Source organism: Hylobates moloch, unplaced genomic scaffold, assembly GCF_009828535.3.
Source record: "Hylobates moloch isolate HMO894 unplaced genomic scaffold, HMol_V3 SCAFFOLD_15, whole genome shotgun sequence".
Lineage (NCBI taxonomy): Eukaryota > Metazoa > Chordata > Mammalia > Primates > Hylobatidae > Hylobates > Hylobates moloch.
Window position 1 is genome coordinate 8,571,268 of NW_026652290.1, and position 14,309 is coordinate 8,585,576.

The following is a 14,309-nucleotide window of genomic DNA, read 5'->3' on the forward strand; positions in this document are numbered from 1 at the left end:
TAATAATAATAAAATAATAATAAAAACCTCTGTCGCCCAGGCTGGAGTGCAGTGGTGCAGTCATAACTCACTGCGGTCTTGGCCTCTTGGGCTCAAGGAATCCTTTTGCCTCTGTCTCCGGTGTAGCTGGGAACACAGGTGCACACCACATCCAGTTGATTTTTTAATTTTTTGTAGAGACAGGGTCTTACTTTATTACCCAGGCTGGTCTCCAACCCCTGGGCTCAAGCAATCTGCCTGCCTCAGCTCCCCAAAGTGCTGGGATTACAGGCATGAGTCACCATACTCAACCTTAAAAATATTTTTCTAACTTTAAAAATTATCAACATCTTTAACTTTTAAGGTATAAAAACTCCAAAAAATAAACTAAAATCAAGTGCAGATGCTTGAGCCCAACACCCAAGGATTCTGGTTCAGTGGGTCAGATGATCCTAGGTGACTCTGAAAGAGGGCCTTGAGGAAGCACATTTTAAGTAGCATGGGGTCCCCTCCTTAAGACCAGTTGCTGTCCTTCAGGCTCCTGTGCAACGCTCACAGTCCAGGGCCTCTGCCTGTGCCATTCCCTCTGCCTCGGATGCCTTTTGCAGCAGCCTCCGGAGACCTTCTTTTGCCCTCAAGGCCCATTTAAATCCCTCAGATAATGAATTACTCCTACCTCTTCCTTCACTTAAAATGTGACTTGTGTCTTTCTTTTTGTTTGTTTTGGTCTTTTTTAAACGTCTCTCTCCCCTCTGGACTTTGCAACTGAGAATTGGGTGCCATGTCTGATTCATATCTGCCCTCATCACACTTACCACCGTCTTAGCACAAACCTGGCGGCCCATAAATACATGAGTCCAATGGCATCAAATGACCCTGTGCCTCACCTCTAAGGAAACCAAAGCCCCACGTCCCTGCTACACTTTGCCCAATCCCTCTCAAAGACTCCTTTTTGGTCGTACTTGATCACTGAAGAAGGAACTGGACACAGGAAGAAATTAACTTCCTCTAAAACAGTGGTTCTTTTTTATTTTTGAGACAGGGTTTCACTCTGTCGCCCAGGCTGGAGTGCAGTTCCATGTTCACAGCTCACTGCAGCCTTGACCTCCTGGGCTCAAGCAATCCTCCTGCCTCAGCCTCCTGAGTAGCTGAGACTACAGGCAGGTGCTACCATGACTGGCTAATTTTTTATCTTTTTGTAGAGACAGGCCCACAGTATGTTGCCCAGGCTAAGCAGTGGTTCTTAACCAGGATGATTTTGCTTCCCAAAGGACATTTGGCAATGTCTGCAGATATTTTTTATTGTCACAACTGGAAAACTGCTGCTAGCATCCAGTAGGTGGAGACCAGGGATACTGGTTGGCCCTCCACAACAAAGAACTATCCAACCTAAAATGTCATAGAGCTGCGATTGAGAAACCCTGCTTTAAAGCACCAGCCTGGCCAACAATAGACAGTGAAAATTGAGCCCAAGTGCCTCTGTCAGATTCTCAGCAGGAGATAGTGTACACTCAGCTGGGGTTTTGAAATTGTTTGACAGTGTATACTCAGCTGGGGTTTTACAACTGGTTAAATGAATGTCCTGCAGAAATGTGCATAGGGTTAAGGCAACTACAAAGGGGTGTCGAGGCACCCAAGAACCAGCAACAGAGGGAGCTCTCACACTCCTAAAGATGAAGGGGTCAGGTGATGAGGGCAGTGTCATTGGAGCTTAGTGAGAGCTTGAGCTCTGAAAGAGGGGCTGCCCAACAGGAACTGTGCTCATGGAGGGCCACGCCCTTGTCAGGAGATAGACTCTGACTTCTTTTGCCCTCCTACTTGCCAGCCTCTTGCAGGAATCTTCTATCAGCCAAATATAGCTAGAAGCCAGAAAACAATGAACACTTGAGTGATACAATGTGCCTTGCATCACTCAATGCACAAAGGCAGGGGAGAGACTGTAGTAGAGTGAAGAAGAGGGAAGGTCAAATGGAAATAATGAACACATAGAAAATAGTGGTTCCAGGTCTGAGTCCTACCTGGGGCCCTGTTGAGAAGGAGCATACCCTTTAAATGTCAATCAGAAATTTCCAGCGCTGACCATTCTCCTCTTCAGATCCATCCCATCCTGTGTAACATGGTGCCACACTCTCCCAGCATGGGAATGTCAGTCAGAATTTTCCAGCCACTGGGAGTCTGCCAGGCTCATATGGCTTTTGTCTCCACTAGATCTGGCACCACTCCTTCTACAATGAGCTGCGTGTAGCACCTGAAGAGCACCCCACCCTGCTCACAGAGGCTCCCCTAAATCCCAAGGCCAACAGGGAGAAGATGACCCAGGTAAGAAGCCAGGAAGATTTGAACACTGGCACAAGAATGCAACATGGATGCTTGGCCAGATACTTTCTCCCCTGCAACAGAACTCTCTGAGGACCTGCTATGTCCATAGTCCATGCCAGGCCCTGGGGGAGTGGGTGTGGAATAATGAACTACCAGACTGGCATAGTTCCTGCCCTTAATGAGATTACAAACCATTCTACAGGCCAAGAAGTGCTGTGATTTTTGCCAGATAATCTTTTATTCTTCATTGTCCTTTAAGATCATGTTTGAAACCTTCAATGTCCCTGCCATGTACGTCGCCATTCAAGCTGTGCTCTCCCTCTATGCCTCCGGCCGCACGACAGGTAAGTAATCCTGTAATCCATTCCTTTTCTGACTTCAGGGGAGGTAGGGAAAAGCTGGGGTCTTGCAGAGGCTCCTGCTCAGAAGAATCAAACGGACAGCTGAAGTCCAGGCAAAGTCTTGCTTAGGGATAATAGGTGAGAATGCCCATGTGGAATGCCAGATGTGAGCCTACCTGGTATAGTTGGAAAAAACATCCAGCAAGAACTGTTTCCCTTACAGTAATAATTCCAGGAGCTTCTACACATACACACATTCCAACAATACTGGAATGTTTCTGCTTCATGAAGCAGAAAGAGTAGAACCTGTGGTGGTGGAAATGTAAGTGCAGTTACACATTGCTTAATGACAGGGATACGTTCTGAGAAATGTGTGTCATTAGGTGACTTTGTCACTGTGGGAACATCAGCAGTGTACTTGCACAAACCTAGATGCTATAGCCTACTACATGCCCAGGCTGTATGGCGTGGCCTATTGCTTCCAGGCTACAGACAGTATAGCATTTAACTATAATTAATACTGCAGGGAACTGTAACAGAATGGTTAGGTATTTGTATAGCTAAACATATTGAAACATAGAAAAGTTACAGTGAAAATATGGTATCAAAGATAAAAAATGGTACACCTGTGTAGGGCACTTACCACGAATGGAGCTTGGAAGACTAGAAGTTGCTCTGGGTGGGTTAGTGAGTAGTGAGAAAATGTGAAGACCTAAAACGTTACTGTGCACTACTGTAGACTATAAACACTGTACACATCGGCTGTACTACATTTATAAAAATATTATTCTTGGCCAGGCATGGTGGCTCACACCTGAAATCCCAGCACTTTGTAAGGCTGAGGTGGGCGGACCACCTGAGGTCAGGAGTTCCAGACCAGCCTGGCCAACATGGTGAAACCCCGTCTCTACTAAAAATACAAAAATTAGTTGGACATGGTGGCAGGCACCTATAATCCCAGCTACTTGGGAGGCTGAGGCAGAAGAGTCACTTGAGCCTGGGAGGCAGAGGTTGCAGTGAGCCAAGATCACGCCACTGCCCTCCAGCCTGTGTGACAGAGAGAGACTCTGTCTCAAAAAAAAAGAAAATTATTCTTTCTTCAATAATAAATTAACCTTAGCTTACTGTAATGTTTTTTACCTTATAAACTTTTTAATTTTTAAAGCCATTTTTACTTTTTTTGTAGTGACAGTAATAGAAAAATATCTTTTTTCTTTGACTTTTTTTTTTTTTTTTTTTTAGACGGAGTCTTGCTCTGTCACCAGGCTGGAGTGCAGTAGCGCGATCTCGGCTCATTGCAACCTCTGTCTCCCAGGTTCAAACGATTCTCCTGCCTCAGCCTCCCATGATTTTTTAAATTTTTTTTGAGATAAAGTCTCACTCTGTCACCCAGGCTGGAGTGCAGTGGTGCGATCTCAGCTCACTGCAACCTCCACCTCCTAGGTTCAAGTGATTCTCTTGCCTCAAACTCCCAAGTAGCTGGGACTACAGGAGCATGCCACCATGCCTGGCTTATTTTTGTCTTTTCTTTATTTAGTAAAGAAAAAAAAAGGAGTATACCCTTTAAATGTCAATTAGAAATTTCCAGGGCTGACCATTCTCCTCTCCAGATCCATCCCATGTTGGCCAGGCTGGTCTCGAACTCCTGACCTCAAGTGATCTGCCCACCTCAGCCTCCCAAAGTACTGGGATTACAGGCATGAGCCATCGCCCCCAGCCAAAAATGTTTTCTTTATTTATATCCTTTATTCTACAAGCTTTTTTCTATTAAATTTATTTATTTTTTTTTTTACTTTTAGAGCTTTTTTGATAAAAACTAAAATATACACATTAGCCTTGGCCTACACAGGTTCAGGATTATCAATACCACTGTATTTCATTTCCACATCTTGCCCCACTGGAAGGTCTTCAGGGTTAATAACATGCATGGAGCTATCATCTCCTATGATAACAATGCCTCCTTCGGAATATCTCCGGAAGGACCTGCCTAAGGCTGTTTTACAATCAACTTTTTTTTTAATAAGTAGAAGGAGTAAACTTTAAAATAATTATTAAAAACATAGTATAAGAGGCTGGGTGCAGTGGCTTATGCCTGCAATCCCAGCACTTGGGGAGGCCGAGGCAGGTGGATCTCTTTGAGCTCAGGAGTTGAAGACCAGCCTGGGCAACATGGCTAGACCGTATCTCCACAAAAAATACAAAAAGTTAGCTGGGCATTGGTAGCTCACACCTACAGTCCCAGCTACTCGGGAGACTGAAGCTGGAGAATTGCTTGAGCCCAGGAAGTAGAGGCTACAGTGAGCTGAGATCTCACCACTGCACTCCAGCCTGGGCGACAGAGTGAGACCCTGTCTCAAAAAAAAAAAAAAAAAAAAACAGACAGTATAAGAAATACATAAGCCAGTACTAGTACCATAGTCATTTATTGTCATTTTCAAGTATGTTGTATATAATGTATGTGCTGTATTTTTATACAGCTGGCAACGCAGTAGGTTTGTTTACACCAGCATCACCACAAACACGTGAATAAAGTGTTGCCCTATGATGTGATGTCAGCTATGATGTCACTAGGCAATAAGAATTTTTCAGCTTCCTTATAATATTATGGCATCACCATTGTGTATGTGGTCCGAAGTTGACCAAAATGTCATTATGTGGACGTGACTATATGTGGCCTTGGTGTAGAAGTGTGCTCAGGGTAACAGAGGAAATCTCAAAATAAAATGGTCTTTAATAGGGACTTGACAGCTTCCATAAACATTTGTTTAAACTTTCATTCATCATTTATTCACTGATTTATCCATTCATTCATCCATTATATTTTCCATTACTCCCTACAATGTGCCAAACATGGTACCAGGCCATGGGCACACACTGACAAATAAGACAGACTTCGTCATTATGGAGCTAACAGTTTAGTGGGAGATAGACAAAAGTAAAAGATAATTTCACTGCATGTGATAAGGACAATGATGGAGAAATGCATGGCATATACAGTTTCATATCCTGCGCTTTGCACTTTGGCTTTTGTTTTTGTTTTCGTTTTGAGACGGTGTTTCGCTCTGTTGCCAAGACTGGAGTGCAATGATGTGATCTCAGCGCACCACAACCTCCACCTCCCGGGTTCAAGTGATTCTTCTGCCTCAGCCTCCCAAATAGCTGGGATTACATGCACCTGCCCCTGCACCCGGCTAATTTTTGTATTTTTAGTAGCGACGGGGTTTCACCATGTTGGCCAGGCTGGTCTTGAACTCCTGACCTCAAGCGATCTGCCCATCTCGGCCTCCCAAAGTGCTGGGATTACAGGCATGACCCACCGTGCCCGACCTTGCACTTCGTTGCAAACATCATGTTTAATGGCCACGTGGTAGTCACTGTATGATGGTGTCATTATTTATTTATTTTACCATTTCTCTATTGCTGGAGCTTTAGGTTACCTCTTATTTTTATTATAAAATATGCCATGATTCAGATCCTTACACAAGAATAAGTTACTGGTTTCTGGATATTTATTTTGCATCTGGCCCTTGCTGAACCAGCAAACTAGGTCTAATGGTTTCTTAATTGATTGTGTTGGGTCTTCTATATAGAACCACATTATCTGCAAATAATGACAATTTTGTTTCCCTTTGGTAGTCATATCTCTTATTTCTATTTTCTGTTTCACTGCAATTGGCTAGAACATCCTGTACAATATTAAATAATAGTGGTGATACTGTAATGTTTTCTCATCAGTTATGATGTGGCTGTTAGATTAAGAAATATGAGGCTGGACACGGTGGCTCATGCCTGTAATCCCAGCACTTTGGGAGGCCGAGGCAGGTGGATTACCTGAGGTCAGGGGTTCAAGACCAGCCTGGCCAACATAGTGAAACCCCACATCTACTAAAAATACAAAAAATTAGCTGGGCGTGGTGGCAGCCACCTGTAATCCCAGCTACTCAGGAGGCTGAGGCAGGAGAATCACTTGAACATGGGAGACAGAGGTTCTAGCGAGCCAAGATTGTGCCACTGCACTCCAGCCTGGGCAACAAGAGCAAAACTCTGCCTCAGAAAAAAAAAAAGAATATGCAATGTAGACTTAATGCAAATTGACAAGTATGCATTACCAGTTATGTGTTTCAAGGAATACAAAAAAAGGACACATTTTACTCGCCTTCTAGAGGCCTACAGTCTCATTGGGGGGGGAAAAGTGACATACATAAAAAATAAAAAATATGATTGATGACTCTTGTGATGGGTGAATATTCTTAACTGGTAAAGGAAAATATGGTAGTCAGAGCTCATTGGTAACAGTCCTAGAAAGAGACTGATGAAAGACAAGAATAAGATTTTTATAAGCCTGATCCTCTCTGTCCACAGGCATCGTCCTGGATTCAGGTGATGGCGTCACCCACAATGTCCCCATCTATGAAGGCTATGCCCTGCCCCATGCCATCATGCGCCTGGACCTGGCTGGCCGTGACCTCACGGACTACCTCATGAAGATCCTAACAGAGAGAGGCTATTCCTTTGTGACCACAGGTATCCAGCCCGTTTGTGGATACCACAGGTATCCAGCCCCTTTCCTGATTCTGACTGGAGCTCAGAACCAATCTGGTTTAGGACCAGAAGTTCTCAGGACCAATGAGAATTCTGTGACTCTGTGTCTTTAAACTCTCCTGAGATAGACTGGGGGGCCTTAAGCTGGGGCTGGGCCTCTGGATAAGACCAGATAGTCATGGAAGCAGTCCCTCCTTCCCCAGAGACCAGCTGCCTCTGTCCATGTCCACACCAGGACCAGGGCTAGTTTCCACAGGGCTGAATGGTAGTGAAGATCTGCTGATGCATTTCATTACCGAGGGATACCTTTGGTTTGAGGACAAATTGAGTAAGTGAGGCTCGAATTTCTAAGGGGAAGGTGTCATGTGGCCCACCTGGGCAATCGGCATTTTTAGGTGGGAGCCTCTCTAGATTCTGTAAGATCAAACATCTAAGTGAGTCTAGACCAGAAATATGTCCGGCAAAACCCCCAGGAAGGCCTAAGGCTTTGTCAGAAATCTCATGCAAAGTCCTGCTTGGGAATCAAGACTTGAGACTCCCTCTTTAGAAAGAGGAGTAGAAGAATTAAGATTGAATGGAGTGACCCTTGACCATCTTCGTGGCAAGTCTATCATCATCCTATGCCTGAACCTAAAGTAGATGTGAGGCCAGGCGTGGTGGCTCACAGCTGTAATCCCAGTACTTTGGGAGGCCAAGGCAGGCAGATCATTTGACGTTAGGAGTTCTAGACCAGCCTGGCCAACATGGTGAAATCCTGTCTCTACTGAAAACACAAAAATTAGCCGAGCTTAGTGGCGCACGCCTGTAATCCCAGCTACTTGGGAGGCTGAGGCAGGAGAATTGCTTGAACTCAGGAGGTAGAGGTTGCAGTGAGCCAAGATAGCACCACTGCACTTCAGTCTGCGTGACAGAGTGAGACTCTGTCTCAAAAAAGAAAAGAATAAAGTAGATGTGAGAAGGAGGTTTTCATGGAGATCAAAATGGGACAACCAAACTAACAGAGCTCAGTATTCACCTTTTGTCATTTCTGCTCCTTCCAGCTGAGAGAGAAATTGTGCGAGACATCAAGGAGAAGCTGTGCTATGTGGCCCTGGATTTTGAGAATGAGATGGCCACAGCAGCTTCCTCTTCCTCTCTGGAGAAGAGCTATGAGCTGCCAGATGGGCAGGTTATTACCATTGGCAATGAGCGCTTCCGCTGCCCTGAGACCCTCTTCCAGCCTTCCTTTATTGGTGAGGTGCTGCCCACAGTCCCTGCCAATCTCAGGAGGGGAGGGTGAAGGGGTGGGTGAGGTATGGAGAGAAAAACACCAGGAGTCATGGCCACTTTGTTAATTACATACACATACCTCACATTTTCCTAGGAAGGGCCAAAAATGTGTTTAAAAAAAAATAATAAGGAAAATCTCATTTTAAATAAAAGGGAAAGGAAATCAAGATACAGGAAAAGCAGAATAGGAAATATAACATGAAACTAAGAATGAGGTTAAAACACAGAAAGTTTGTAGGCAGCAATGTAGCAAGGTCAGGTTGTAGTTTAGCAAGATTCTTCTATCTACAGTGTAGAATCATATTGCATGGATAAAAGACCGGAGGCTTGGCCAGATGCGGTGGCTCACGCCTATGATCCCAACACTTTGGGAGGCCAAGGTGGATGGATCACAAGGTCAGGAGTTCAAGACCAGCCTAGCCAAAATAGTGAAGCCCCATCTCTACTAAAAATACAAAAATTAGCCAGGCGCCTGTAATCCCAGCTACTCGAGAGGCTGAGGCAGGAGAATCGCTTGAACCATGGGGTGGGGGGCAGAGGTTGCAGTGAGCCGAGATAGCACCACTGCACTCCAGCCTGGGTGACAGAGTGAGACTCCGTCTCACAAAAAAAAAAAAAGACTGGAGGCAGCTGGGCGCAGTGACTCACACCTGTTATCCCAGCACTTTGGAAGGCCGAGGCAGGCAGATCACTTGAGCCTGTGAGTTTGAGACCAGCCTGGGCAACATAGCAAAACCCCATCTCTATGAAAAATACAAAATTTAGCAGGGCATAGTGGTGCATGCCTGTGGTCCCAGCTACTCAGGAAGCTGAGGTGGGAGAATCGCTTGAGCCCCAGAGATCAAGGCTGCAGTGAGCCATGATTGTGTCACTGTACTCCAGCCTGGGCAACAGGGTGAGATTCTGCCTCAAAAAAAAAAAAAGAGTAGAGGTAAGGAGACCAGGCAGATGGCAAGAGCTAGTTTGGCATGCAGGACCTTTTGCTGCAGAGGACTGTGATGCCAGGCTACAGTAGCTGGATGTCAACCTGCAGGCAATGAAGGACTGTCAGATGACATGACAAGTATATCCATACAATGGAATCTTATTTGGCAATAAAAGGGAATGAAGTATTGATCCATGCTGTGACCTTGAAAACATTATACTAAGTGAAAGGAGACACACACAGAAGACCACATGGTGTATGACTCCATTGACAAGAAACATCCAGAATAGGCAAACCTCTAAAGACAGAAAGTGGATTCGCTGTTACCTAGGCCTGGGGCAGGGATGGAGGGGAAAATGGGGAGTGACTGCTATTAGGTATGGGGGTCTCTTTTGAAGGTATTAAAAATGTTCTAAAATTAGATTTTGGTGATGTTTGCTTCTGTGGATATACTGAAAATGACTGAATCATATCTCAAAAAGTTAGGAAAAAAGAAAGATGATATAACAAAAGTGTTCCTTTAGAAATATGCTTCAGGCAACAGCGTAAAAGATAAGCCCGGGTGTAATGCCTCATGCCTGTAACCCCAGCACTTTGGGAGGCCGAGATGAGTGGATCACAAGGTCAGGAGATGGAGACCATCCTGGTCAACACGGTGAAACCCCATCTCTACTAAAAATACAAAATTTAGCTGGGCGTGGTGGCACATGCCTGTAATCCCAGCTACTCGGGAGGCTGAGACAGGAGAATCACTTGAACCAGGGATCGGAGGTTGCAGTGAGCTGAGATCGCGCCACTGCACTCCAGCCTGGCGACAGTGCAAGACTCCATCTCAGAAAAAAAAAAAAAAAAAGATCAGTCAGAACTGGGGACAATAAAGGAAAGGCCATGACAAGGAAGGGGGTCTGATCTTATAATCCTTTTGGGAGATATTAAGGTTCTGAACTAGGGTAGTTGCGACAATCGAAGAAGGGTCATTTGAGGAGCTGGAGGTATGCATATTTATGAAGTGATGCCTGTTGACCAGACACTGTGATCTCCACTAGGCATGGAGTCCGCTGGAATTCATGAGACAACCTACAATTCCATCATGAAGTGTGACATTGACATCCGTAAGGACTTATATGCCAACAATGTCCTCTCTGGGGGCACCACCATGTACCCTGGCATTGCTGACAGGATGCAGAAGGAGATCACAGCCCTGGCCCCCAGCACCATGAAGATCAAGGTGGGTCTTGCCTCAGTTCTCTCCATTCTGTGCTTTGTATAAAGTCTTGCCTACCTGGGAGTTCCTCGGAGGCAGGCTGCCAGACCTGATAACTTGCTGGTCTCCTGGGTTCAATATCATCCTGGACTGGAGCCAATTTTATCCTAGGGAATTATGTTCCTTGGGCATTGATGGGCTGAAGACCCACTTAGTATGGATCTCAAACATAATCCCAGGAATGTCACATGAGAAGAGGCTGAAAGAATTTGGGATGATAAGAATATTATCCAGGTGTAATGGCTCATACCTGTAATCCCAGCATTTTGGAAAGCCAAGGTGGGAGGATCACTTGAGCCCAGGAGTTGAAGGCTACAATGAGCTCTAACTCTGCCACTGCACTCCAGCCTGTCTCTAAATATAAATTCAGATAGATCCTGTCTCTAAAAATAAATAAATAAATAAATAAATAAATAATAAAATAAACAGAATATTGAGAGGGTTAAGAAGGAAATCAGGAGACGGGAAACAGAAGGAAAGAAAAGAAGGAGGTCACACTATGGTATCTTTAAACTTTATTGCTCCAGAGGAGGGTGAAAGTTCCAAAGAGTGGATGTTTGGTCATAGGGCCAGCTCTGCTTCAAACTCAACAGGGACATTCCTTGATTCCTGAACATCTCTAATCTACTGTCCCATCTTGGCCATGCCCTTCCCCATACTGCCTCCCAACAGGGTCTCTCGCCTCCTGGGCATCTGCAGGATGGGAGCTTCTCCTCTGCCTCTGGTCTCCAAGCAGTCACACAGACATTTTTTGCTCCTTCTAGGAACTTTGCTGCTAACAGCTTTAGAGAAAGAGTTGGGAATAGAAATAACACATTGGTTGAAAGTTACAAAGTCTTACAATAAAGCTGGTCTCTGGGGAGTAGGCCTGATGTGAGGAAATGTGTTCTCAGTCAATATTCTAAGAACCTTCATGAAGGAAGGCTGCCCCAGGCCTTCCCCCTGCCTAACAGATGGTGTTCATCACAGAGAAATGGAGCAGACCAGCAGGAAACTAGTGAGAACTTGTGGGCTCTTCTCACCCAGAGCCACAGGAATAGTGCATTACTGAGGCCTGTCCTATGGAGAGCATCGTGCCAGGCCTGGGGCAGGGCCTTTTACCAGGACTGTGTGTCAGGATACCACGCCTAGCCTCACTCCCAGATTCTGGTCCAACAAGTCTGAATTGCCCCCCATCACCTACGCTGATAAAAAACCACCAGTGATCTGATGCATTTCCCAATTCATGAGCCACAGCTCTGACTTTAACAGTATTTGCTAGCCTTCATGGAGTTTAGGATCTAATTAGTAAACATGATTAATACCAGGACAACCTAAATAAGAAAAGCAGAAGGGAAAGGACCCTCTAAGCAGAGGAAGTAGAAGGAGCAAATGTGTCCAGGCAGGTGTGTGCTTATATGAGCACCTATCCAAATTGGGCAGCAGGATTTGTATAGAGGAACTGGGGGAGATGAGGCAAGTCTCAAGGACATGGAAGAACAGATTGGGGGTGGGGGTGGGGCTTATATTTAGGACCACCAACCTAAGAGAAGCCAGAGTTTTCTCATGAGAAGTGTCCAACAATAAAATTTGTTACCTTGCTAGTGGCTGTGCATTCCCAGTCCTTGAAATAATCTGTTCAAGGAGCATTTGTGTGACTTTTGTCTGCCTGGATAATAACTTCTAAAGATCCTTCTTATTCTATAATTCCATGATCTCTGTGATTTAGGGAATATGTAAAGAGATTCTACGGCAACAAAAAAAAATCAATTTATTATCTGGTTTGCTCTAGCACTGAATTCTTAGACCCTTCCAAAACTGGAAAATTAGTTGAAGAATCGTAGTCCTTCTGGATCCCCTTTGAGGTAGAGTTCAAAGTTGTTTGACCTGACAATCAATTTCTAAAAGCTAAGCCCAGGATTCCTAGTAGAAAGCATGAACAATGTAGATATTAATTTGAGGACTTCTGAGATATAATTGGCTGATGACAGCTAGCTCAAAACAGGGTTTGGGTAGACTGGTTTATACTCAGGAATGGAGGAAGCCCAGCCCAACCTGCCTATGCATCCAAACTCCAGGCAAGAACAGAACAAGATTCCCCTTATAGATATTTGTATCAGTCAGCTATTGCCAAGTAACAAACAACTATGGAATCTCAGGGGCACCTAACAATGAGCATTTATTACTCATGCATCTGCGCGTCAGCTGGAAGTTAGCTGATCAAGGTCAGACTTGGCTAAGTAAGTGGCTCTGAATTAACTGCGAGTCCAGCCAACTCAGGTCAAGTCCATATTTCTCATTAACAGGCCCAGGCTGAAGGGCTAGCTGCTCCCCAGGGGCAGTTCTTCTCATGAACATGGCAGAGCAAGAGAATATGCCCAAGTACACAAGCACATTTCAAAACCCTGTTTGTGTTATGTCTGCTAATATCCCACTGGTCAAAGCAAACACAATGCCCAGCCTCACAGGGAACAGCGCACTCTTCCCATGGAGGGAATAAGGGAAGAATGGGGAAGTGAAGGTTTTGAGCAATAATCTAATCTATCACAATGTTTCTCCTGTTCTTTTCTGACCATGGGGCTCACCTTTTCTGGGATAAGTAGATTTTTGGATCACCTTGCTTATTCTGTTGGGGACTGATCATGATTCACCACATTTGTTCTTTGCAGATTATTGCTCCCCCAGAGCGGAAGTACTCAGTCTGGATCGGGGGCTCTATCCTGGCCTCTCTCTCCACCTTCCAGCAGATGTGGATCAGCAAGCCCGAGTATGATGAGGCAGGGCCCTCCATTGTCCACAGGAAGTGCTTCTAAAGTCAGAACAAGTTCTCCAAGAATCCCCTCGAGACTACTCTGTTACCAGTCATGAAACATTAAAACCTACAAGCCTTACTTCTCTGTGTGGGGCTCTTTTCTCCTGGGCTATGTCTCATACACAGTGCTAAGGACTTTTCACACATTACTTTTAATCCATGCAATAATGCTGTAAGGTAGGTGCTATCATTATCCCCATATTACAGATGAGGACATTGAGGCTCAGAGAAGTCAAGGACTTGCGAAGATCACACAGATTCAAGATTAAAATTCAAGTATCTGACTGCAAAGCTAGTGCTCCTTCTACTATGTCATCTTGTTTTCTTTTCCTTGAATATAAGTAAGAATGAGGCTAGATGACTCTTGGGATATGGGGGTAGAAACACAGGCTTTCAGTGATGTAAGTCCTTGTGCTCTAGGGCAGTTCACTAGGGAACATGAACACAGAGTCATGACATAGGCTTATGGGATGTGACATGAGGAGTTCACATACAATGTTACTGTCACTCGCGTGAAGGAGGGTCACCGTGGGCCTAAGATCTCTATGAGGTTGTCATTGAGGATTAGGCTGTCTTTTTTTTTTTTTTTTTTTGAGACAGAGTCTCTGTTGCCCAGGCTGTGGTGCAGTGGTGTGATCTTGGCTCACTGCAACCTCTGCCTCCTGGGTTCAAGTGATTCTCCTGCCTCAGCCTCCTGAGTAGCTGGGATCACAGGCATGTGCCACCACTCCTGGCTAATTTTTGTATTTTTAGTAGAGATGGGGTTTCACCATGTCGGCCAGTCTGGTCTTGAACTCCTGACCCCAGGTGATCTGCCCACCGTGGCCTCCCAAAGTGCTGGGATTACAGGTGTGAGCCACCATGCCTGGCCAGGTTGTA

General features: G+C 45.1%; 1 protein-coding gene across 1 annotated transcript in view; it reads left to right on the forward strand.

The window, feature by feature from the left end:
- The window catches only part of ACTG2 (actin gamma 2, smooth muscle), a 28,348-nt gene extending 14,627 nt beyond the window's left edge, over positions 1–13,721 (forward strand). Inside the window, exons 4-9 of the mRNA XM_032178252.2 lie at positions 2,188–2,298; positions 2,558–2,642; positions 7,002–7,163; positions 8,222–8,413; positions 10,422–10,603; positions 13,288–13,721. Of these exons, the coding sequence (XP_032034143.1) occupies positions 2,188–2,298; positions 2,558–2,642; positions 7,002–7,163; positions 8,222–8,413; positions 10,422–10,603; positions 13,288–13,431 (876 nt within the window). The 3' untranslated portion in view covers positions 13,432–13,721. The remainder of the gene's footprint in view (positions 1–2,187; positions 2,299–2,557; positions 2,643–7,001; positions 7,164–8,221; positions 8,414–10,421; positions 10,604–13,287) is intronic.
- Positions 13,722–14,309: the final 588 nt, after the last annotated feature.